Genomic DNA, 26,634 nt, shown 5'->3' with positions numbered 1-26,634 from the left:
ACTTATTTTTCAGTTAGATGTCTGTAACTTAAATTAGGTGTCTGAACTCCAAGTTCACAAGGGTCCAGTCAGTTACAGGATATAGAAACATCAAGCAGTTCTTGAAATATGGCTGTGACATTGAGAAAGGCTTTTCAATGACAGTGTGGGTTTATAGCTCCTAAGATAACCTAAAAGACTTTCTGCCCAACAGAAGCTCTGTCCTGGATCTGAGCTTTTCCTGTAATAGCTGATGATCACCCTGTTACTTTTCTTTAGAGCGGTGTAGTGGTGACCATTCTTTATTTGTCCTGGTGAGCACATACAGCAGAGGACACTTAGGATTCCTGACGGGTAGGTGAAAAAGCAACTTAAAAATAAAATAATAAAACCCCTTTTATTTCCCAACCATAAATACTTAAAAATTTTAAATTAGAAGTTACATTTTATCCTGACTGGAATTTTTAAAAAGTTAGTTAACCTATTCACAAACTTAAAAACTTTGAAAATGAACTGGAAAATGTTTTTTAGGGCATCTGTTTTTTTTTTTTTGTAAACTGATTTAAAACTTGCATGGCTTTCTTAGTTATGATGACATTGACAGGAAAGCTGTGTTTTCTGAGTTCTGGAAAAAATACACATGACTTTTGAAAGAAATCTTCATTTTCAGCCAGCCAGATAATTCCTCAGAAGGATGAACAGCCAGTGAGTTCTTCTGGTTTAAATGGTGCTTTGTAATCTCAAATGTCAAGGCCAGGAGATTACTATCATTTTGCACTTTGCATGTATTCCAAGGATTTTTATTCTATTTTCATTTTCAATTCCTTTCCATTTCATGAGCCCCAGCTAATATTGCTTGACTATTCCCATTAATAAAGATTTAGGATTCCCTTGCCCAAGCTCAAACACTTCACTGGTTGGGATGTTATGCATCTTGGTGGTTTTCTTTCCCAAGTATCTTTCCTCCATGCTTCACTGTAGTCTCCCATCCGTTCTTTTTGCCATTCTCTCAGTTTTGGCTTCTGGGGGGTTCCTTGATGACAAGGGAAAACAGTCTCCATGTCACATTTTGAGGTGCACATTGACTTAGCTACTGTTCCCACATACACTTCTCAGACAGTGTCGACTGGAAGTAAATTTGTTTTTTAACCCACTGGAAGTTGGGGACAGCACAACACTCCTCTTGTAACATGCAAAAATTAGTGCAAAGCACTTGGAGATCCTTGTGGCTGAGACATGCTGTGGCAAATGTGCAGAGTATCCGCATCTTCTGTGCTTTGCTTGAGGACCTGTCAACAAAACATCTCCAGTAAGAGATCGCCATAATGTGGAGGGGTTTAATTTGCCGTTTCCCTCCTTCTGCAGGTCCCTCAGACAAGGGTTTCTTGGTTTACCTCTCAAGGACGTGTGGATACATGACCCTATTCTCCAACTTAAGAAGATAAACCAAAACCTCCCTAGGAGTGAAGAGAAAGGGCTTGAGAGTGTTGTGGAAAGAAGGGAAAAAAAGAGGGCGTAAAAAGGATACAAGCAGTCAGCAGCAGCAGCAGCTAAACTGTAAGTCCCCTATCTTTGCCCTCCAGACCACATCCCAACCGAATCCGCCCTCGACCTGTGGGGCTCCTGATTGGGAGTCCAGATACAGGGCATATATTATTCATGCGTGTCTCCCTTCACTACTGGGTGTCAGTCCGGCCTGGGCTCAAGGCGTGGAATCTGGTTGGAGTTTCAATGTGTAGCATCCACTCCAGGGGTTTGGGCGAGTTTGAGAAAGGTAAGGTAGCCTGTTGGCTATGGGGGTTGGTATGCCCCCGGAATTTCGGCACACTGGGGCTGAGGGTGGGGGTGGTTGAGGATGGGGGGAGTGGAAAAGTCATGGAAGACTTCAGTCTGCTGTTCTTTAGAGTCATTCACCTGCTTCTCCAGGAGGTCGCCGAATGGCTTTATCTGGACACGGACAGACCCAGGGACACAACTGGAATAACCGGTATTCCTGGTAACTGCCTGTCATACTTGGGCATTTGGAGGGGAAGCGGGGAAGGGACGCGCAGGTGGGGGTAGGGGTGAGGGGTGCTCAGGCCCAAGGAAGGATGGGGAAGGGCTGCTTCCCCCCCGCTGCATCTCCAGGAAGGATCTGGAGACCCGCGTTCTGGGCTGGGGGTGGGTCCCTAACTCGCTGCGGGTCCCGACCTTTCCCAGCCTCCGCGGGCTCCTCTGAACAGGGTTCTCCTCTGATCTTTGCGCCTCTTCCTGCCCTTTGATTCTGCTTCTTGGAGGGAAGCCCCTCTAGGCAGTCCTGGGACGAAAAAATATTCCCTGCTGCAGGCGGGCAGGAACGGGAAGGCCAGGAGAGCGGCCTCGGTGACACGGGTTATAGTTATTTAGACACTTATATTAAAAATGATTTTCATTAAAAAAAGGATCCCCTACCCCCAAGCCCGGGCTGGAGCCGTCGGGCGGCCGCCCTCTCCCCAGAAGGGTCAGCCAGGGAGCCGGTGCACAGCGCGACCTCTCGCACCTGCCGGCCCGCCGGGCTGCGCACCGTCTCCCCGCCGGCCCCCGGCGCCGGGCTCCCTCTCCCGCGGCTGCCCGGGGGGCGGGAGACCCGGCGAGAGGAGCGCGCGCAGCCGCCGTCCCCGCAGGCCGCGCGGGGCGTCTGTGGCCGGGCGGGCGCCGCCTCCTGGGCAGGGCGCCGGGCGCCGGGGCTCGCGCCGCTGGGACGCCGCGGTGGCCCTGCGAGGGCGGGGCGGCCGAGGCGGCGGCGGCGGTAGGAGCCCCGCCCCCGGCCGCATATAAGAGCCGGTCCGGGCCGCAGCAGCGGCGGCGGCGGCGGCACAGGGCGGCCGGCACGGCTCGGACGGCCCGCGGAGCCTCCCACCCGCTTCCATAAGGCTTTGCCTTTCCAACTTCAGCTACAGTGTTAGCTAAGTTTGGAAGGAAGACCAAAAGAAGACCCCGTGGCCCCTCTTCTTTTGTTTTCCCCGCTAGCAGTCGTTGAGGTCTTTGTGCACAAGGCTGTTGTGTTTTTAGCGGTGCTCTCTTCGGTTCCTTGCACTCCTGTTAACCAGCACCTCAGCAAGAGCAGCAGCAGCAGCAGCAATAGCAGCAGAAGAGCAAGCGAAGGGCGTCTGGTGTCATGACCAGGGCAGGAGGGCCAAACCGCCAGGGAGGATGCTGTGGTGAGTTCACCGAATGCATGTGGTGGGCCGTGGGGACCAGCAGCTCCATGCACGTTTTGGAGGAACGTGGCTCTGCTGTTAACCAGAGTGCTTTGTAGCTCGTTTGACTCATATTTTGGTGAGGGATTGAGGAAGAAAGGAATTTGACCTTGTGGGAAAGGGGCTTGCACATCGGCAAGAATGGCGTAGACTCAACAGTTTAAAAAAAAAAAAGGAGTTAAGGAATGTTGAAACAAGAGCTTTCTTCACTGTGTGTGAAGTTAGGCGGTTATTGACCAATAGGTCGTTCTGAATTGAAGTGAGTGGTATTAAGTAAACGCGACGCATCCATTCCTAGGTGACTTGATAAAACGTTCATGGTTTGTCCCACAAAGTAGTTTTTAATAATCATGTTTAATAAGAGCAGACAAGCCTTGCAACCTCAGCTCACTCAGGTGACTGAATATGCTTTTTATCTTCCCCCTCGTGTCTCCTTGCAGGATCCTTAGCCAACTACCTGACCTCTGCGAAATTTCTCCTCTACCTTAGTCATTCTCTGTCGACTTGGGTAAGTGATTCTTGCAGCATGCTTGCACCGTTTCTTGTTTCCGTCCATTTGGGCCAAGTGCATTAAGTCATCTTCCAGTTTTGTGGTGCAGCTGATGAAATAAATCATCCAAATACACATGCTTTAACGAGAAAGTTATTTTCACCAAAGATACTGTCCAATAGGTGTTAGTAAATCCTGATTGATTATCGAGTTATCGTACTTTATCTAGATTGACAACTGTCCAGAGCTTTTTAGGATTAACAAGGACAGGAATATTTGGCTTGTTTGTACATTGTATTTTGCATTACTAGGCTTGGTAAATGGTAATATCTGCTACTAAAAATGGACGTCTCAAATACTTTCTATTCCTTCACATTTTAAGATATTTCTCTATTTTCTTCTTTTCTTACAATTCTAAGTTCCAGCATACTGCACTACAAAAATACAGTAGCGTAGTGGAGTGACGGACTTAGGCCAAACATAGCGTTCTAAGATTAATTTAACTATAACTGACCCCAAGAACAAATATCTGAATGATGAAAATTCTAAAATTTAAAACATGTTATCTGTAGGTAGATATGTGTGGGGCGTCTCAGGTTATCTTAAAAACCATCATCCAATGAAAATCAGCAGCTGATTCATAATTCTCCCCGTGACTTCCTGTGTGGTCTTGGAAGAGTCCTCGTGTTTCTGTGGGCCTGGGTTCCTTCATCAGTCTCCCCCCAAAAGATATTCCTCTAAAGATGCTGGATGTGTGTTTAGTTAATGATGCTTAGACTCTTTAAAATTAAACAATTGTTCTTATTGTTTAAAAGCAGTACATCTGGATATGTTCTATTCATGCCTCATAAATGATGCTTAATTAAAAGAAACCATAAGTAAGGAGAAGGAATTTTGAGAGTCAATTTGGTGAATGTTATTTTCTTTTTAAATTGGAAACTTCTGTTGGACCATCCTTAAGACATGCATGCAAACTTGTATGAGAAAATCTGTACCCATGCCCCTGGGAAATTATTAGGTTAGGTTATGGGCTCTTTAAGAAAGAGCAGTTCAAGGATGGTTTTTTAGAAAGGGCAGCTCCTGTCTCCCCCAGGCTGAGACAGGGATGACTCTGCAAAAATATGTAAACAAAGTGGAATTGCTGTGTGTTTGTTTCATTTCCAGTAACCGATGATTCGAAGTAGAAATCTAGTGAAACTATCCTTAATTAATCTAAACCAATAGTTGTTGTTCTAATTTAATCCAGTATACATTAAGTATTAAAAAATCCAATAATAAATGAAAGAGATAGTCTCTGATGTTCTCCTCTTCTAGTCTGGAGACCTATCTCTTAGTGGAGGAAAGTGCCTCACTTCCAAATACTGATTAAGTGCAAGGTTTATGTGACCTTTATTAGGTGGGGAGGGTAGATTTGCCAAAAGAGTGGAGCTGTGGTTGTTCCACAAGGACTTTTTGTCATGTTAATTAAAAGTCCCACAAGAAAAGTGACAGATGTTTTCCCCAATCTTACAGTAAGTTGAGCAAAGGCAGTTCTTGTGGGAAAGTTGGATTAAAAAAAAACCCAGCAACTACACCGATATAAGGTTTAGTGGATTTTTCCTTCTCTTTGCAAAGGAGTACAAAGGAAGAATGCTCTCTCACTCTAGATAATTCTACCTTTGGAGTTTTGTCTCCTGTTTGACATTCTGCCTGATTTTATTACAACAGAATATGTGTGCTTCTGTGTATGTGTATATACAAATGTATGCCTATCTAGCCATCCGTCCCCCTGCCAGCTCTGCCACATCATGGTTTCCACTGCACTGAAGCTAGAGGTGTTAGGGTAGCGGTTGTATCAGGTTAGATTTGTGTGGGGTTGAATGTTTTTTGTTGCTGACTTCATTTCTATCTGCCAGTGGATCAATTCATTTTACTCTTTACTATCAGAATATGACGTACTGCAAGAAGTGGATCCTGTTGTCAAGGCGATTATAATATAGTTTAGTATGGGCTTTAAAAAATATATCTAGGGGCTGGCCCCGTGGCCGAGTGGTTAAGTTCGCGCGCTCCGCTGCAGGCGGCCCAGTGTTTCGTTGGTTCGAATCCTGGGAGTGGACATGGCACTGCTCATCAAACCACGCTGAGGCAGCCTCCCACATGCCACAACTAGAAGGACCCACAACGAAGAATATAGAACTATGTACTGGGGGGCTTTGGGGAGAAAAAGGAAAAAAATAAAATTAAAAAAATATATATATCTAATCACAAAAACTTTTTGTGAACAAAGGGTGGTCAATTGCTTTTATCTGACGTCCTTATCCTGTGGACTGTCTCTGTTTAGCCCCCAGATGTCTGTGTGGCTCCAGCCTTACTTCCTCAGGTCTCTGCTCATAGTGGTCTCCAGCTACTTCATGCAAAATGCCAACATCCTGCCCCACCCGATTTTATTTTTCCTCATAGCATTTATACCACCTGACCTATTCTAGATTTGTTTTTTGGTCTCTGCCCACTGGGATGCAAGCTGCATGAAAGCACGGACCTTGACTTTTGTGCACTGCAGAATTTCTAGTGCCTTCATTAGTGTTGGGTATGTAATAGCCTCTCAGTAAGTCTTAAGTGAATGAATATGATCATTCATTCAGAGATATTCAGCTGGCCTCGGGCTGTAGTCCACTGTGGGTAGATGGACATGTAAACAAATCATCAAAGGATTGTGAGAGCACGTGGGAGGGCAGGAAATGGCCGTCAGGAAGGAATGGGTGGGCTTGCACTTGGTCAGTGTTTACTTAGACGTTACCTGATTCTTGGGCTTTGTGAGCATAGAATCTGTTACTTCTTAAAGCCTAAACCCTTTGGAAATTGGGGTCACTGGAACAATTTTATTCCTCTCCATCTAGGAAGTGGCATGACATACAGGGATAAAGCAAGAGAGATAACTTCGTTTAGTAGCACTGGGTTTGACGGGCTGCTCTAGAGGAATCTAAAACAAATTCTTTCGGGAAAAAGATAGGAGTGAAAAACCAAAGAAAGAAGCAATAGTAGTAGAATAATGTTTCTTAATCTTTATGTTAAGAAAGAGGAAATTCACTCATGGAGGCAACCTCTCATTTGCGGTGTTGATGTGTTTCTGTTTTATCCTTGGGAGCCATTTAGAGGGATGGAGATTAAGATAAGTACCTCCCTTTTCCCCATCCCATTTATTCTAATCAAATATAAATTTGCTTCTCATGTTAAAGATTAAGAAAGCAGCTTACTTTGTTATTCTTATTTATATCTTTATCTTAATATATAAACTTGTCTTTTTGTTGGTTTCAAACAAATTCTATGTGTATCATGCATTTTTAATCATTTAGTACAATGGTATTTGAAAATTTAGACAATGCCTACCTAAAGTGGAAAAACTTTCTATTACCAAAGCAAACAACAAAAAAAAACTGTCTCAGAAATATTAATTATGGTATTAATCTTCAAATTTCTTGAACATTCTTGGAACAAATCTAATGTACCAGAACAATACATAGTTGATACGTCAGTCTAGTTTTTGTCACTTATTCTGTATTTACTCATTCACAACTGGGGTCCACTGCATATCCACTCCTTTGTTGATTCCAGAGTTATTTGTTGTGTATCTAGTCTGGGCCGAGCTCTGGGCTGAGGGGTGAGAGTGCAGAAGGTTCTGGAGCTCACATTCCAGGCCATCAAGTGAGAGTCAGTCTTTAAAACATGGTGCTTCCACTGGCTTCTGGTGTTTGTTTGTTTTAATGTTTACTTGACCATATCCACCCCATCCCCCAAAGCCCTAAACTTATGTGAATTTTGAATTGTGTTCTGAATTATGTTCATAATCCTCTATACCAAGGTTTCTCCACCTTGGCACTATTGACATCCTGGGCTGGATAACTCTTTATTGTGGGGAACTGTCCTGTGCATTGTAGATGCCAGTAGAAGCCCTCCCACCCTCCACCTCCCATTGTGACAACCCAAAACAGCTCCAGACATTGCCAAATGATCCATGGAGGGTAAAGTCACCTTCAGTTGAGAAATACTGGTCTACATGAAGTGTATTGTAAGCAATTACTACTGTCTATGTGCATCAGTTTAAGTTTTCAGTGAATAAGATTGTCTTGGCTTTATTAAATTTTAAAATCAGTTGACATGTCAGGATAATACTTTTCTCCTGATACATTAAATGTATCAGGAAGATGCTGCGAGACTTTGGAAAGGACTCAGAGTGTGGTACTTCCACGGAGTGTCAAATCCATCCTGGGAATTTAGTTTGCTATAGTGATTTCCAGGGATGGGCTATAATAGAACTTTGTTGTTCTGTTTTATGTTAACCTCAGAAGTCAGGGATGGAGCCTAAAATCTCATAATAAGGTCCATTATAGATATTTTGCATGTCAATTTACCTGACTCATTTAAAAGTTTCTGTTATTCCACATTTTGCAGTAATGAATTCCAAAATTCCTTATATATTCTGGAGTGAAGAAATAGGTATTTTTCCCCTTTCAAAACCCATCTGTATCAAAATGTTAAAATAACTACTTGCTTATACATTTATTTCTGACGTCTTCATTCATGTGGTGCCAGAATTTGCCCATATTAATTTCATCTTTCTGATTGCCCTGCTGTTTTATGACTTGGAAATTTGTTAAATAGACATAGGTTTTAGAATGTTAGAGGTAAAAGAAACTTCAGAGACCATTTAGTCTGTTCTTATCATTTTACAAATTGGGAAACTGGCTTTTCTTGACATTCACGGTATACCAATGTTTGTGAACTATACTGCAGTTTCCTTCTGGTTCAGTAGCAAACTGCTTTATGCCTGTTAAATCAGGATAGCAAATTCCAGGCCCGGGTGTAGACCTAACTCAAAAGGAGACAAGTTTTGTCTCAAAAAACCTTCTTGAGTCTGGAAACTGCATTTTGTCTAGAATGATAAGGAGTATGCGTGTTTCATTAATATCATGCTTTTTCGAGTTTACTTTGTAATTGGGCAAGAATATTTTCCATTGTGCCAGGATGAACAGTTTTAACACCTGACTAGTATTCAATTTGTAGAGGCATTGTTGACTTTGAAAATCACGTGATAAAGCTGGAAAGTGACCTTTTGATAAGAAAACAACTTCCTGAGTACAATTGACTAGGAACCGAAAATATTTCATCAAAACCTTTTCTCTTCTTCTTCAAGGGAGATCGGATGTGGCACTTTGCAGTGTCTGTGTTCCTGGTGGAGCTCTATGGAAACAGCCTCCTCTTGACTGCAGTCTATGGGCTGGTGGTGGCAGGGTCTGTCCTGGCCCTAGGGGCCATCATTGGCGACTGGGTGGATAAGAATGCCAGACTTAAAGGTGAGCAGTGTTCTAACTAAGCCTTTCTATTCCTGGGGCCAGTGCCTGTGCTGGAGAGAAACCACTGCATGCCACGCCTTAGTGACAGGGTGCTTGGTGGCAGCACCTCTTCATGGAGGGTCCTGGGGCTCTTGTACACAGTTGGGATGCCAGGATATTGAGTGCTAGATTTTTTTTTTTTGTAACTTTGGCTGTTCATAAATTCCAGATGTTAATGATTAGCCTTAGCACTCTTCTGAGAACAATGTTAAACATTAAAAGCTTGCTTGACTCTGGCATCCTTTCTAACCATGCCTTGCACTGGAGTCTGTTTAGTGTGATGTTCCTGGGACAGCTTTAACATCTGTCTTCTGAATTACTGTGTTTCATATAGAGGTGTGTGTAGGGGAATTGAAAAGCGGGGATTCGAGAGAAAATATCTGAGTCTGGATCACAGAGAGCCAAATTATAAGTTTTTGAGGGAAAAAGAAGAAATTATGATACATTGACATTTATTCTAAAGCATTAATACTGAAATAATTCAGTTTTATATAGGAAACAGAGAAAGTGATTGAGCGATTCAATTATTCACAATATAAGGGCAATGTGGTAATAAATCAGGGCAAAATTTTCCTGAATTGCTCAGTTGATAATGCCAAGACCTGGCCATGTCTTTCTCAGACGTTGGGGAGAGACTGAGGTATTAGTTTTTTTCAGTGCACGATGACTGCTTCTGGATAGAGAGCAACTAGATTATCAAATTCTAGGACTGGATGCTATTAGTAAAATGGTCAAGATGGACATTTTCCTCTTGGGAATGGATAGACCAAAACACGTGTAGAAACAAGTTTTGTATCCTAGAAAAAATTGCTATTTACATCGTTATATGTAGAAACATAGGAATATTATACACAGAGACCTTTAACCTTATGATTCTTGAGCACTGAAATCGTAGCTTGGGGAAAGATGTTGAGTTGGGTGAAGAAGAGTGTGAATGGGAAAGCCATCTCCCACTTATTCCGTGTAGTCAACTCATGTGTCACCCTCCATGAAAATCCTCTCTGGTGTCTCTAGGCTGAGTTAACCATTTCTTCCTCTGAGTTCCCACAAGGCTTTGTTCATACCCCCGCTGTTGCACTTATACTCTTAGAATCATCTGTTCACATATCTATCCTTCCTCTGATCTGTGGGGTCCTGAAAGCTCAGAACCTCATTCAGTTGATACTTAATTCTTGTGCAATGAAAGAATGAGTTATATGTTGGGATTTCAGAAAGCAGTTTGTTTTGTCTTGAGGCTTTCATATGACCTTCCAAGCCAGAATGAGCCATACTTTCCTTGAAGACAAGAGCTGTAATTATACCTTACATATACAACTCTCTGTCTTTTTCCAAGTGCTTTCATAATTATTTTACTTGAGCATCATAATGACCCCATAAAGTAAGGAAGGCAAGTATGTATTATTATCCTCACCTTATAGACGCTGACATAAGAGACATTAGCCATCCTGTCCTAGATTGTCTACCCTAGGGAGTGGCAGAGAAAAGACTACAAGGTATCCTTCCCTGTCCTTACTCCAGCACCTGATCTACATGGCTGCCTCCATCTGAGAAAGTCCTCATTTTCTATGAGGGAAGATGTGGCTTAGAGTTTCATAGCAAATAGCATTAATATGCCAAAAGGAACACACTGCTGCTTTATTCTTGGCAAATTTTTTTTTTTTTTTTAAAGATTTATTTTTTCCTTTTTCTCCCCAAAGCCCCCCGGTACATAGTTGTGCATTCTTCGTTGTGGGTTCCTCTAGTTGTGGCATGTGGGACGCTGCCTCAGCGTGGTCTGACGAGCAGTGCCATGTCCGCGCCCAGGATTCGAACCGACGAAACACTGGGCCGCCTGCAGCGGAGCGCGCGAACTTAACCACTCGGCCACGGGGCCAGCCCCTATTCTTGGCAAATTTTTACATGTCCTTCCTATTTATCCACACCATCTTCTCTTACCAGATTCGGGCTATGGTAAGGGTGACCTTCAAGATGACCATCAACCCATGTAGGAGGTTATGGATTCCATGGCCTCTTTAACCTCCTCCATAACCTCCTTCATGTTCTTACTTTAGCTTAAGCAACAAAGAACTGAGAGATGGATCTTGTCTATGTAATAGCGTTCTGTTCATGACAGTAAACCTTCAAGAGAATAAACTAAATGAAAATGTGGTTGTTATGAATGGCTTCGAGTAACAGAGAAAAAATGATGGGTACTTCATCATTCTGTCTGCAAGTTTTACTGGTCTAGGGTCCTAGTGGAAATAGTTGAGGCGGGGTTTACTTCAGGAGTGTTTTTTTTTTCCTTGTAGTAATTTGCATATGCATTAATATAGTAGAAGATTGATGTGTGGATCAAAACAGCTCCACTGAGACAATCTGGTGTAGTGAAAACTTTGTTTCTCCCTCTGTACAGTGGCCCAGACTTCGCTGGTGGTACAGAATGTTTCGGTCATCCTGTGTGGAATCATCCTGATGATGGTTTTCTTACATAAAGATGAGCTTCTGACCATGTACCATGGATGGGTTCTTGTAAGTTCTCAATGAGATTCTTCATGGCAGAAAATTGGATATCTGGGAATGATAAAAGATGAAAACCTCTTGAGGCTAGGGGTATCTTTTTGCAAATGGGACCTTTGAATATTGATCTCCGTGTCTACTTTAATATCCTCTACAGATTTTGTTTTGTTTTGTTTTGTTTTTGGTTTTTGCCCATAATAAGGCAGTCATTAAATATTTTTTTAATTTAAATTTTGTCCTATTAGGTTTTTTTTCCTGTTTGCTTTTAATGGCATTTCTAAGAGTTTATTATATGATTCAATTGTTAGTTTTCAGCTCATTAGTATTAACCTGTAATTTGTTCACATTGTATGAGAAATGTTATCAATGTATATCTTAATCAGTCGTGATCGTATACCTCCAGTAATAATTGGTATTTCTCTTTGGGGAAATGGACTAGGTAACTTGTCACTCTATGATTTCATGATAGCTTGATGGAAAAAAGGAGAGAGATGGGGTGTGGTGGAAAACAATGGATTTGATGTCACTATTGAATCTTCTTATGTATATTTGGATTGATATTGTAGAGTTTCAAAGCCAGGTAGGACATTAGAAGTCTTTTGGTCTACTCCCTTCATTTTGTTGATGAAAAAACTAAGACAAAATGATGTTACTGATCGCCCATTGTCATGCTAGTAGAAAGCATCAGAATCCTGACTTAAATACAGGTCATCTCACTTCCCCTTCATTGTTTTTTCCAAAGGAGATATTTGTGGGAAAATTAAAAACTACCCTTGTTAACACTTTATGATAACGATGTCACATAAATGTGCATATGACCACTAAAATTGTTGTATTATGTGTACTACAGATGATACAGATTAGGAAGACATTATGCCCTTTAACTTGACCACTGGTATTGTTTCATGTCTACAGAATAAAATGATTTCTTGTGATTTACAAAATGAAATTAAAATCAAAATTATTATGCCATCAAAGACCATTTTAAACTACATTATAGTGTGAGGTAAGGACAGTGTTGTAAAACTGACATTGTAACTCAAGTTTTCCCTGTAATTCCTTAGACTTCCTGCTATATCTTGATCATCACTATTGCAAATATTGCAAATTTGGCCAGTACTGCAACTGGAATCACAATCCAGAGGGACTGGATTGTTGTTGTTGCAGGAGCAGACAGAAGCAAATTAGCAGGTAATTTGGTTTTCTCTTTTCAACTAAATGCGTTATATTAGGATTCACTTTAAATCTGTTGTAGTAAATGAGGCTTAAGCCTTTTTTCCTGGCTGGGGTTTTTTTTTTTTTCTTTTTTGGTGAGGATGATTGGCCCTGAGCTAACAACTGTTGCCAATCTTCCTCTTTTTTTGTTTGAGGAAGATTGTCCCTGAGCTAACATCTGTGCCAATCTTCCTCTATTTTGTATGTGGGATGCTGCCACAGCATGGCTTGATGAGCAGTGTGTAGGTTCATACCCAGGATCGAAACACATGAACCCTGGCCCACTGAAGCAGAGTGCGTGAACTTAACCAACTGTACCACCAGGACGGCCCTGAGGGGTACTTTTTTAAGAACAATAAATTGAAAGCACAATTTTCCACATTATCCCACATTATCAGTCGCAGTGCAAAGATTTATCTCACTATTATGAAGTTAATTTATAGGATAGTAATCTTCTATTTTGTGCAAACTTGGTAAATTGAAGAACATTTCTTTTGAGTTCGTTCTTTCTTTTAAATCCTGTTAACTGTTTCTAAATGTTTACTTACTACTCAGAACAGTGAAAATCTGACATGGTATTTTATCGGTCATAATATGGATATTATTATCAGTACTTACTGGTCATATTGTGGATATTATTTTTCTCCACCCAAATGGAAACAACTTAATTCTAGGAGAAACTCTAGAACTTAATTCCTTCAACTTTCCACTTATCATCTACAACTTTTATTACATTATACATGATGTAGCATAATTGCTGTTACAAGTACTAAAGAAATAGAAGACGGAATGTGTGTTAAGAAGTTTACAATCTTAGTTGTCCATTGGAAACATGTACAAGAGGCCAGAAAAAGACCAAAGAATGTTTACAAGGCAACGTGTCCTATTACATCAGTGTTTCTTGGGCTCAGAATAACCTGCCTCGCTTGATATTGGCTGCCTGCCCACCCCATGCAGCACACAGACACAAATGGGATTGATAATTACCCAGGGTGAAGGAGGAAGGCTACCCCATCTACCAAACGGATCAGCTGAATCAACTCCACCAGTCATTGAGATAATGGGAATCACAAACACGTTGCCCAACCCTCCCAACAGACGAGAAAACCATTCCTGGTGGCTTAAATGGCTTATCCCAGGACACAGAAGGCAAGATTAGGTGGTGGGGTAAGCAAGCAACTTTGACTGGACCATGTGGTTAAAAAAAGATAGAAAAGAGGTGGTGAGAAAAAGGGAACAAGATCTGTGGAAGGTGTAAATGAAGGAAAAGAAGAATTTGCTTAAATCATCACTTTGTGGCAGAGCTATTATAATCGAGGGAGAAATACCACAGTGATCTTGGAGGATGCTGTGTGCGTAGGATGAATTTCACCCCTCTGAGCCTGTGCTGCAGGAAATTCTCTCCAGAGCTAAAGTAGTGATTATATTAATTTTTCTTCCTGTGATCATTTACTAATAGGAAATAGTTCCATATCTCTTTTTGTCGCATTGAACTATAAGATAAGGCTTTGTCCCTTTTTTATGTTTTTTTCCTTGTTTGCTTTTTCTTTTTAACATACTATTTTAAGTATGTAATACATGCCCATGTTTTAAAATTCAAAAGGTACAAAAGGATATATTTTGAAAATAGATCACATATATATCTGTTGGAATATATTTGGGGGAAAAAGTTGGCTTTTAAAATGATTGTCTTTCTCTTATCTGAATTTCTTAACTCATTTTTACTGTGAAGTCTGTATAGTCTGAAAAAAAAATAGTCCTGAGTAAACAGAAAGTTAGAATCTTTAATTTGTTCTAAATACATAAATAAAAAATAAAAACAAAGATTCCACATAACCTTGTGGGATCTTTCTCATATGAAGCGATAACCTAGAACAACAAAACTCTGAGGGGCCGTTTCTCAGCTGCCCTTCTTTCTGTTAGGAACTGTCGCAGAGGGGAAGAATCTAGGCCAACCAGTCCACATTCTCGCCTTCTGGAGCTCTCAGGTGTAGGAAGTGGGGTCCGCTGCCCGGGGAGCCTTGTCCTCCTGAGTTAGCTTTCAGAGTGGTGCTCTTTCGCGGGCAGCCGGTCGCCTGGGGTAGTAGCTTCTGAAGGAAAACCTCCATGTTGTCCTTCCTCAAGTTTTGACCTCAGCATTTGTTGAAAAATTAATTAAAAACCATGCTTCAAAACAGGATACAGAAACTTCCTTAGTTCTGAGGGTCAGCAAGGGTCTAACCATGGATTTTGGGTGCCATTTCTGCTATAAGGCAGAGTTACAGAAAGGAGAAAAGGGAGGCTAAGGGAAAAATAGAAGACTAGAGAAGGGGAAAAGCACACACGGAGGGGACTCCAGCTGCCTCCTTGGGTGCCTCTGAGGCTGCGACTCAGGAAGGTCTGTAGACGCGCCTACTCCAGGCAGGAATGCTTTATGTTTATGCAGGCTGGCTTTTGAGCTTGCCGGCAAAGACTGTTAGAAACCCGAGCGAAGGGGCCGCCCGGTGGCGCAGCGGTTAAGTATGCAAGTTCAGCTTCGGCGGCCCGGGGTTCGCCGGTTCGGATCCCGGGTGTGAACACCGCACCGCTTGGCAAGCCATGCTGTGGTAGGCATCCCACATAGAAAGTAGAGGAAGATGGGCACGGATGTTAGCTCAGGGCCAATCTGCCTCAGGAAAAGAGGAGGATTGGCAGCAGTTAGCTCAGGGCTAATCTTCCTCAAAAAAAAAAAACAAGAAAAGAAACCGGAGCAGAGGACTGGGCGGGGCGCCCGAAGCTGTGTGCACGCGGATGTGTGTGAAGGGGAAGGGTGTGTGCATAAAGAGGAAAGATTGTGAGTGGGTGCTAACTGCTCCATTCCCTTAGCCCCGTGTTCCTCGCTTTCAGAGTAGGTTTTAAAATTGGAAGTTGTATCACTGAGGGTAAATAAAGAACAGGAGAAATTTTCCCTGAAAGGTTAAAACGTTTTAGAATTTCAGTGGCATCAGGCCAAAATATAGTTGTTACCATCTGGTTTATACAGCTCCAGAAAAGGCATTGTTTTTCCACAGAAATACTGTTAATCTGTTAACTAATTTTTCTAGGTACTTGACTGAGTGTTTTATTAAAACATTCTGTTGAGCCATGACTTTCTATTCTACCTGCTGTTTTCTTTCTTTCCCTATTTCGTTTATTAATCGCCCTTTATTAACAGCTTCTGAGGTTTTTCTTGTCCACCATTCTAAAGAAACGTCAGCTGGTTAGTTTGATCAAGTACGGCCGATAAATTTCTTGTTTGAGCTCTAGTGACTAAAAATTGATTTCATTATTTGAGATAGACAAGCCTGCTGGCTGCTATTTGCTCAGCAAATCTCACTTTTATTATTATTATCTTATGAGATGTAATATACGCTTTATAATAGCAAGTAGTTATTTAATGTCATGTTCTGTGCCACAGCTGTAGCTGAAAACAGTTAAATTAGAATTAAATGAGCACACATTTGTGTGTTTGCGTAAGAATAAATATAAACTTGTAAAAAGGATGTGTTTGCACATTCAGAGGACTGATTCTTCTCTAGCCTGTGACCTGTAAGATGATTAGGTCTTTTTCAAAAATTATTATTTAATTCATTCTGCTTCAGAAAAATAAAAGCTGTTTTCTGACACTACATTACCCTTAAACATTATTAACTTCCTAAATATAATATAAAAAATAGAAATTGGTGGCATTAGGAAGCTTCATGAGCACTTGAAAGCTGAGGTTGTGAAAGAGTAACAAATCATTTTAACTGAATTAATTTTCTGGTGGTTGTTCTAAAGCTTTCAGATCCAAGTGTATATTTTCATTAGTACTTGAGTTTTGGATTCAAATGATTGAGTTATTTGGATCAATTCTACATTTCTCTGTTAGCATGTGAGTTGGAAACTTATCAGTGGAGGGCAGATGGAAGTTAGTGAAGCCTCTGCAAAAAGGGTCACGTGTAAGATCAATGAAAACTGCCTTTGCTTCTCAAGTGGAAGGGGAGATACGTCAAAGTTCTCCTGTTATCGTATAAGCGTTTACACTCATAGGACTAATTGGAAGGTAATTTAGGACCAGGAAGAAGTAGAGAGGGAATAAAGGCAATTTTCTGTTAATGTGCTTATCAGTCATGTATTGCTTTTCCCTTAAGGTGCCTCATGTGATTGATAAGGGCTTGTCTCATTAACTTACACTCTCCTCTGTGAGAGAGAGAATGAGAAAGTAGTCATTTTCTTGACTTCCTCTCCTTTATTCATCTTGGCCTCCAATCTAACTCAGCCATATGTTCCCATGGTCATACCCTAGACCTTGCCATCACCACTAAATCCTCTCCTTCCATAACCTCAATCTTAGGCACCCATGTCTTGAACTACCACCTCCTGTCTTTCCAGCTCACTCCTCTTGGTACCCCAGCCCCAACAATCCTCCAACCTGGTTGGCACCTACAAGTCATTAATTCCATTACCTTTTCACTGTTCATGACCCCTCTTGTCTCCCTTCTTTATCCAGCTTAAATTCCAAGGTCAGTCGATCTGACCTCATGATCACCTCCTAGCATATACTCTCAGCTTACTTGGCCTCCTCTTTTTTTGTCACTTTCCTTTTGTCAGACCCTGGTTAAATCCAACTCTCCTCAGTAGAACATGGCTGGAGAAAAACGCACAACCTTGCTCACTGTTCTCACCTCAAGTTCATGACCACTGGGTTCAAGTTGGCCCTGTCATGCTACCAGATGATCATACTCTTTTCTCTGGTCTCTTCCTTCCCCCACTTTCCTGAAGAACTGTGTCTCACTTTCTCCTCCTGCACTCAGTACCTCCTCTCCCATCCTCACTTTCACTGGTGCTTTGTATTTCACCTTGGTTTCTATTTTACTGAGAAAATGGAAGAAATAAGAAGAGAACTTCCACGTGCTGCCACCATCACATTGCTCTTTCTACTTGTACCTGAAGCCATAGATGTGGCCTACACACTTGTTACTGTTGATGAATTGTTTGCGCTCCTATCTGAGAACAATGCCTCCGCTTGCCTAGTAGACTCAGATTCCATCCCTTCTCATCTACTGTATCATTGCCATCAGCATATAAACATGCTGTAATTTTGCTCTTAAAAATCCTTGTCTTTACCCTTTTATCACTCCATTTCTTTGTTTTCCTTTTCAGCAAAACTTAAAAAGAGATGTCTATGCTCACTCTTCCCACTTTCCTTGGTCAGGGCTTTGCTTTCCATAATGCCAGGGGGCAACATTCACGTTGTAAATCCAGGGGGGCCACTCACTTACAATATAAATGCTGGCCCCTAGAGTTGGCACCAAGCTCTTAAACTAACTTTCAGTCAGGCATTTGCCCTTACAACTCCACCAGAACTACTCCCTTTGAGGTCCCCAGTACCTTCCATCTGAGCAATCTAGAGCTTCTTCTCAATGCTCATCTTTCTTGACCTTCAGCAGCACTTGCCAGCTGATTACTCCCTCCTCTTTGAAACACTATGACCTTTTGGCTTCTAGGACACCACTCTGTCCTGGTTTTTCCTGCTCTTTTGTTAGTTCCTCCTCATCTTCCTCACTCTAAATGTTGGCCTACTCAGGACTCAGTCCTCAGACCTTGTCTCTTCTCGATCTACACTCTCTCCCTTGATGATCGCATCCAGTCTCATTGCTTTAAAAATCAACCAGCTGACTCCCAAGTTGGGTGCATACTTCTTCCCTCAACTCCAGCCTCCAGTCAGTTAAATATGTATATTTAATATATATAATTTATATATATATAAATATGTACATGCCTGATGTGGAGGCCTCTTGAATGTCAGTGGGCCTATCAAAATCAACATCTCTAGAACCAAACGCTTGTTCTTTTGTCCCAACCTGATTCTTCTGAAGTCTTTCCTTTCTCAGGAAGTGGCAACTCTATGCTTCCAATAGTTACTCAGGAAAAAACTTTACAGTCATCCTTAATTCCTCTCTTTCTCTCTACTCCATATCTAACCTGTTTGCAAGTCTTTCTGATTCTACCTTTAAGATAGATTTAGTATCTTTTTCTCCATTTCCCTTGTTACTATCATGGTTCATGCTACCATCATCTCTCCTTTGTGTCCTTGTCTCTGAGCTTGTCCTCACCCTCACTCTATAGTCTTTTCTCAACACAGCAGCCAAAATGAACCTTTAAAAATATAAGTCCGACTGTGCCAACTCTGTTCATAAGCTTCCAAAGGCTTCCTGACTCACTAGGTATAAACGTTGAAGTCCACATAATGTTCATAAGATCCTACATGATTGGACAACTATGCCCTCCCTCTCTGACCTCGTCTTTTCCTGTCCCTTCCCTTCCTCACTCTGCTCCAGCCCTCCTGGCCTCTTTGATGCTCCTCTCACGCTCTGGGCACGCTCCTCCTACCCCAGGACTTTTGTGCTTCCCCGATCTGGAATTCTCTTTTCACTGACATCCACGTGACTCACTTGTTTGCCTCCTACCACTTCATGTCTTTGCTTTGACGTTCTCTTTTTTTCAGTGAATCCTTCCCTGATCTCTCCATATTTAAAACTGAAATTTCTCCTTTCCCCTGAGCACTCTCTATGCCTTTTTTCTGCTTTCTTTTTCACCATAATATTTAATGAACATCTGATATTCTGTATATTTATGTACTTACTGATTTATTCTCTTTCTCCTCCCATGAGAATGTAAACTCCATGAAGAAAGGGAAGGATATTCTCCATTTTCTTTATTATGCCAGAATGATGCCTAGTATAATAGGCATTTAACAAACATTTGTTGAAAAAAATGACTGTAGAGTCACTATTGTATTCATTTTAAAAGTTGATGTTAGACTAATTTATACAATCCCAAGGGAATCACAATTTGAGTTAAATTTAATGTGACTTGATCCAAACAACAAATGATTTTCTAACAAAATGGTTTGCGTGCAGGGTGTTTTTAGAAATTTACATGTTAGGAATCTACACTCTTGGTTTATGTGTTTGTATTGTGTAAGTGAGTAGTCTCTCTGATAGGTTTGCACACTTATCTGCCTCTCTCACCTATGTCTGTAGATATGAATGCTACAGTACGAAGGATTGACCAGTTAACCAACATCTTGGCCCCCATGGCTGTTGGCCAGATTATGACATTTGGCTCCACGGTCATTGGCTGTGGTTTCATTTCGGGATGGAATTTGGTGTCTATGTGTGTGGAGTACTTTCTGCTCTGGAAGGTTTACCAGAAAACCCCTGCTCTAGCTGTGAAAGCTGCGCTTAAAGTAGAGGAAGCTGAATTGAAACAGCTGAATTTACACAAAGGTAAACTCAACACAGTGATGAATCCTTTTATTCTGATGTTCAGACCTTAGATGGTGAAGACCAAAACTATTTTGGTTCTAATACAAGTGCAGGCCTGCATGAGGTTAAATATCACTTGGGAGGAGAGTCAAAACTCAGGCTTTTGAGGGTCTGAGGAACAACTCTGGGTTGAAGCTCCTTGGTTGAAATGGGACCCCTGGCCCTTTTCCTTAATGTGAGCAGTAGATACAGAGGGACAATTAATTGAGGGATGGCTGGGCAAAGTTGAGCATACAACAGGGAAGAACAGTAGGAAAAAAGAGACCAAGAGAATTCCTAGGAGTGTATGAAGAGGGGAGTTACGTGGCCTTATGTAGGCCATATGTAGGACAGGGGAGCGGGAGTGAGGACATGAAGGTGGGCATTTCCCAAGAAAAGAGGAAGTTGGGTTTCTGGGCAAATGGAATCTTAACAGGGCTCCAGAAAATAAGATGCTGTGTTTTCCCAGACAATTATTATATTTTATCTGATGAGTTTTCCTGTTATTTACTTTGGTCAGAGTATAATTTCTGAGAAAGAGATATACCGATGGTATTTTGTTGCTTTAACATGCTACTTGAAGATTGTTCCTTGGCTGGAATTCTTAGATTAGTAAAAGAAAATACATGTTATATTGTAGAAGCCAACGGTACCCATGAAGGAGGGAAAGAAGAAAAGGAAAAATACGGAGTAACAGAACTGGCTTTCTTTTCCCCATGAAAATAATGTTGTCTTTTATTAACAGAAACTGAGCCAAAACCCCTGGAGGGAACTCATTTAATGGGTGAGAAAGACCCTAATATCCGTGAGCTTGAAGATGAGCAGGAGCAGAGCTGTGCCTCCCAGTTGGCCGAGCCCTTCCGCACCTTCCGAGATGGATGGGTCTCCTACTACAACCAGCGGGTGTTTCTGGCGGGCATGGGTCTTGCTTTCCTCTATATGACTGTCCTGGGCTTTGATTGTATCACCACAGGGTACGCCTACACTCAGGGGCTGAGTGGATCCGTCCTCAGTGTTTTGATGGGCGCATCAGCCATAACTGGAATAATGGGAACTGTGGCCTTTACTTGGCTCCGTCGGAAATGTGGCCTGGTTCGGACTGGGATGATCTCAGGGTTTGCACAGCTTTCCTGTTTGATCTTGTGTGTGATCTCCGTGTTCATGCCTGGAAGCCCCTTGGACTTGTCCGTTTCTCCTTTTGAAGATATCCGTTCTAGGTTCATTCAGGCAGAGCCACTGTCCACAACTACAAAAATACCTGAAATCTTTACAACTGAAATGCACACATCAAACGGATCTGATCCTGTTAATATTGTCCCAGAGACGAGTCTTAAATCTGAGCCCATAATCTCTGTCAGTCTGCTGTTTGCAGGCGTCATTGCTGCTAGAGTCGGTAAGACATCTCTTTTTGTATATTGATGAACTAAAGTATCTTTTTGCAGTGTGGTTCAGAGAATTCAACAATAAATGATCTGAAACATTCCCTGAATGTTAATTTAAGCAAAATCCACTATTTATCCTTATGTATAATTCAGTCTTTTATTATAAAATTTTTATTTTATAGTTGAAAAAACTATATTTGTGTATGTGGGTATGTACATATACTTTCGTAAAACATAGGGCTTGAAAAATTTTTCTAAATGCATATCTTAAGTATTACTCTTTTAATGTAATATAATTTTTAAAAAAGATATTAGCTCTAATAATTATACTACCATTTAAAAATTTAGAGTCTTTATATTGCTGTAACTCTACCAAAAGGATTATAATTTAGAGAATATTTCTATGGGACAAGGTAAAAAAGAGAGTGTTTTTGGTTTAAATAAAAAAAAAGACACGATAGAAAAAAAAATCCTTCAAAGGTCCTCTCTAAGCTGATGTGTATTTATGGTATACTTTGCCCAAACACATGGATTTTATAGCCCTGGAAGGAAACACAATGTAAAGACATCTTACAAAGCAAAATTTAAGTAATCATTAATAGAGTCTTGATGAATTATCTCTGCCTCAATTCGTTCTTGAAATGAAACTGTATTCATCTTGTGATACAAAGCAGTTCGTTAATTTATCAAAGACATTAATATTCAAGTAAGACAGCTTTATTGCAAGGGCTTTAGAACCCAAGCAGTAAATGTAATAATGGTTTCAAGTTTCCTTACCCTTTAACCATAACTGTATATTAGGTCCATTCATTTTAAACTTTAAAAATACTAGTACATATAATAGGATTTATTGTGTCTCTGAAATCAGAGTTTTGCTTTCGTAGTATGAATAATCACAGAAAAACAGGATTAATTTCGTAGATTTTATCTTATGGGTGTCAAAATCATTTCTTGAAGCCACTAATAACCCAATATCTATTAATGAAAAATAATTCTCTAAGGTAAGGCTATCATAATACATATATGACTTTCAGGTGATAGGTCTAAAATGTATGTTTTGCACATGTCAACAGATTTTTAATCTACAAATCTGAAATGTAAAGCTGTAAATTAAAAATCTATCTTTAACAAATATCTTTTATTATAGGTCTTTGGTCCTTTGATTTAACTGTGACACAGTTGCTGCAAGAAAATGTAATTGAATCTGAAAGAGGCATTATAAATGGTGTGCAGAATTCCATGAACTATCTCCTTGATCTTCTGCATTTCATCATGGTCATCCTGGCTCCGAATCCTGAAGCTTTCGGCTTGCTCGTATTGATTTCAGTCTCCTTTGTGGCAATGGGCCACATCATGTATTTCCGGTTCGCCCGCAAAACTCTGGGCAACCGGCTTTTTGTCTGTGGTTCTGATGAAACAGAAGTTACGGAGGAAAATGCAGCTAATACATCTGTTGTGTAAGACAGTTTTAACTGCTGCCGTCCCTGTTACTAGATTATATCGAGCACATGTGCTTATTTTGTACTTCAGAATTCCAGTAAATGGCTGGGTGTTTCTCTCTGGTTTTACCACAGCTATACCTTGAGGGCCAAAAGCTATTGAGGAAACCTAAGTCAGCAGAGATGAGCTGGCTAATTTCCCTTACATTTAAGGATGGGAAAAAAATCGGAAAAGAAAAACTCAGTTTCAGTATGGAGACTAAGCTAGCTATACTGATTTTCCCAATTTCTCATGAGTAGATAAAATTTCACATAAAAGAGTGGTTAGTCATGTGAATTAAGTTATTTTTTGGCAGATATTTATGATCTATACCAGAATTTAGATATGTCAGTTTTCCCTAAAACTCACTCTTATTCAAGTCTAGCTAATGTACTTTTTTTTTGGTATCTTATTCTCAATTATAGGAAAAAGCAAATAAATTCTGCTCCAAGTCTAAAGATTAAAGTTTGATAACCAGTATTATCCTTATTGATCCTATTAATCTTAAAGGATTTACTTCTATGTGGAAAAACAAAATACGTCACTAGAATTCTCTAAAGGGGTTGGTGGTTTAACTTTAGAGAGCAGCTTCATATTTTTACTATCAGATAGGGCATAGTATTATATTACACATATGTAGCACTTTGTAAAATGGCTATCATGTAAGTTGCAGGTAGAAGCAAAGCTAGATTTATAACACAATGAATGTCTGATGACTGCACATACGCCAATAGTTTGTCCATAGAAACTAGAAGCTGAGAGTCACACAGTACGACAAGATGCAAATTTCACTCGTGCCGCTGTCATTAACGGTCTCTGTCTTGAAATATGAGCGAGTCACCTTTCAGCCTGGCAGGTGAAATGTAGAAAGCAAGCCCACGCTCGGGAAGGTTTTGTTTCATAAATCATTTGATTTCACTTAGAACGCGCTCTGGTAGAGCGTTTTTACATTTGCTGTTTTGTACCCAGGAGTTATTTTTACTTAGTTGTAGAACAAGACTGTCCATAAATGTATCCCTTTCAAATGTCTTGGAGAAGATGGAGGAAAAAAGAAAGACTTTTGTATATCTTTTGAAAAACTGTTGTAGACATCATTTTGCCACATGCCAGTACCACCGTGGTACTTTGCCTTAACTGTTCATGCACTTTCATGGAGACTGCAATACGTTGCTGTGAGCACTTTCTTTATTCTTGAAGTTTAACCTTTTTCTTCTTTCTACAATACGATGTAATGATTTGCTATTGTTGTAAAATCTTTGTAAAATATTTCTACATAAAAACATTTTTAAAATCTTGATTTCTTTTTCCTGAATTGTGTTGTGCGTTTATTGAATATTGCTTTTATTACAGAACATGTTTTGGATAATGTATTTTTTTCTCTTTGAAGGGCTGCAGTTTCATATTAATTCATAATTTTTAGTGTTATCTCCCTGTTTATGCATCTAGTTTATGGTGGCTTGGACAAAAGTGTAGTAAACGCAAAGCCCATACTCATTCTTTGACCTTGATGGAGTCACATTAACCTAAGTTCTCTTTTCTCTTCTGTAAATTGGAGATGATATTATAAAACCAATCCTACTTAGCTCACAGCCTTCCTGATTGAATCAAATAAGTCATGTGGAAGCACTTTGTGGATTATACAATGAGGTAGTAATATTATTAGAAGTTGGACCTGACTAGTGGCAGAGCCTTAAAGATAGGTTCCTTCTGATGGCCCAGAGAGCAGACCCACATTCTAAATTCAGCAAATGTTTCTTGAATGCTTGATCTATGCCCCAAACTGATTGGTCCTGGGATGCAGATTTGACTCAAACCTGGTTGATCAGAGGCTCCTTTTCTTTTCCCTAAAATGGGGAGCTTGAGAACTTTGGCATCGCCCTTGTAGCTACTGATCTGCTTGTGACTTTTGAGCGGCGGGTAGATACCTCTGTTAGGTTTGACTGCTGACTTGTACAGGTCATCCGCTCCCTCCCACAAGGATCGAGCTGGGTGATCTGCCCTGAGTGTTTGCGGCTGTAATTGAAGGCCTGTGACTTTGTAAAACGCATAGCGCCGTATTAGCAAAGGAAGGTCTCACTCAGCTCTTATTATGGGCATTTTGCCATATTGGGGGCCTAGAGCGAGAGGCCCTGTGTAGGAGGAGGGAACAGGGAGTTGGAGAGTTAGGAATTTTTACAGCTGCCTCCCTTATCTTTGCAGAGTACTGTTCAGAACGGGAAGAGGAGGGAAGTGGAGGAGGAGAATCAGTGCTGGGCTGGACAGCCTTTGCTGTTTACCGCCCCAGGGCATAGGAGTGGGGCAGGGGTAGATGACTTGTGCGTCTGGGTCTGGGTGTGTTTCTAAATGGGGTCAGACTCAAATATCTACAGGGTCAGTTAGGTAATCCAAATGAGTGAAAAATATTAGATATAGGAAAATAGTCTCTTGTGTAACATGTAATTGCATTTCACAAAAGTGTCCCTTATTTTGTTCCCACTTAAAAACAAATTTTTACCTTTATTTTGTAATGCTCTTCTCTATTCCACACATGCTTCTTCTGGTTTGCTTGATATTCTTTTCTTGTCCCGCCTTTAAGAAAAGAGCGTATAAGTAAGAAATTACTTTCCTGTTTACCAAAAGACAAAAAACAGTGCAAGAGGCTCGTTAAAGGGAGCATGGCACTGCAAGCGCTATTGGGGTGGTCAGTCTCTGGGGACTGGAGAGTGCGCCCAGGCTAAACCGGCAGCTGTAAGCAATCCCAGTGCCATGCAGGAACATGGGCCCTGTGTTGGCATATGTTTTGATCTTTCAAGAGAAGCCGGGAATCTCAAATTTTGTGTTAAATCCCCAAATTCTTGAATACTGGCAACTAATTTGAAAATGCAAAAACATTTTTCTGGCCAAACAAAATACATCTGTGGGCTGCCTCTGAGCCACCCATGGGCTGCCATTTTTTTGAGCTTTTGTCTAAGAGGATGGTTTGTGAGCAAGAGAATGGTATTTGATTAAAGTATGGGAGGAGAGGAGGTATATATACAAAAACTGTAGAGTACTGAGGACAAATAAAGAACTGGGCCAACACATATTTGGGGGAAAAATGTTAAGCTATCATACATCCTTACCGGAAATTATTTAAGGTCAAATAACCTGTGCGTTTATTATCTGCTATATTGATGTTAATGAGAATTCTGCCCCATAGTTTCTTATTCCATATGTTGTTTGCACTATTGAATTAAAGGATAATGATGATTTAAAAAAAAAAAAACTTTTGAAGTTTGTCTGAATTATAAACATAGCATGCTCCTGTTTGTAAAAAGAAAAAGAAAACCCAGAATTTTGAATTGTCACGGCTCCTCTTATCCCACTCCCCAAGTCCTCAGACGTACCAGTTTAGGTTGCATCCTTATAGATAATTTCTTTTTAATGAAGATTTAAAAAATAACTTTTTATATCATCATTTGGTTTGTTTGCCAAGATCATATTGATACTTATCTATATCTGTTGATTGGTCAATCAATGTATATTTTTTCCCTTAAATTCTGAGGGTTAAAGTGACATTTGCATTAAGACTGTTGATGTAGTAATTAAAAACTTTAAAAACAAAAACGGTAATTAAAAACTTTGAAGACCTAGACATAAGTATACAAATTACCTAGTCTAATGTATTTGTTATGATTGAGAAATAAATTTAGTCTGAGATTCGTTCCAGCCAACAGACCACTGTGTTTAACATTTTCC

General features: G+C 40.7%; 1 protein-coding gene across 1 annotated transcript; it reads left to right on the top strand.

Moving 5' to 3' along the window:
• Positions 1–2,880: 2,880 nt before the first annotated feature.
• SLC40A1 (solute carrier family 40 member 1) lies at positions 2,881–24,214 on the top strand. The gene is made up of 8 exons (XM_014852917.3): positions 2,881–3,158; positions 3,638–3,705; positions 8,858–9,017; positions 11,449–11,564; positions 12,617–12,743; positions 19,793–20,038; positions 20,802–21,449; positions 22,586–24,214. The coding sequence occupies exons 1-8, from the start codon at positions 3,116–3,118 to the stop codon at positions 22,897–22,899; spliced, it is 1,722 nt and encodes a 573-aa protein (XP_014708403.1). The 5' UTR covers positions 2,881–3,115; the 3' UTR covers positions 22,900–24,214.
• Positions 24,215–26,634: the final 2,420 nt, after the last annotated feature.

The sequence above is a fragment of the Equus asinus genome, chromosome 4, assembly GCF_041296235.1.
Source record: "Equus asinus isolate D_3611 breed Donkey chromosome 4, EquAss-T2T_v2, whole genome shotgun sequence".
NCBI classification, from domain to species: domain Eukaryota; kingdom Metazoa; phylum Chordata; class Mammalia; order Perissodactyla; family Equidae; genus Equus; species Equus asinus.
The sequence above is the reverse complement of the archived record's forward strand: the minus strand, read 5'-3'. Positions and strand labels throughout refer to the sequence as shown.

What these genes read in the sequence shown, in the direction of transcription:
- SLC40A1 (XM_014852917.3), top strand. Translation starts at nt 3,116, where the DNA reads ATGACCAGGGCAGGAGGGCCAAACCGCCAGGGAGGATGCTGTG. An exon ending in ACAGCTGAATTTACACAAAG is followed by an intron (nt 20,039 to 20,801) that starts GTAAACTCAACA and finishes TTTTATTAACAG; the next exon opens with AAACTGAGCCAAAACCCCTG. An exon ending in CGTCATTGCTGCTAGAGTCG is followed by an intron (nt 21,450 to 22,585) that starts GTAAGACATCTC and finishes CTTTTATTATAG; the next exon opens with GTCTTTGGTCCTTTGATTTA.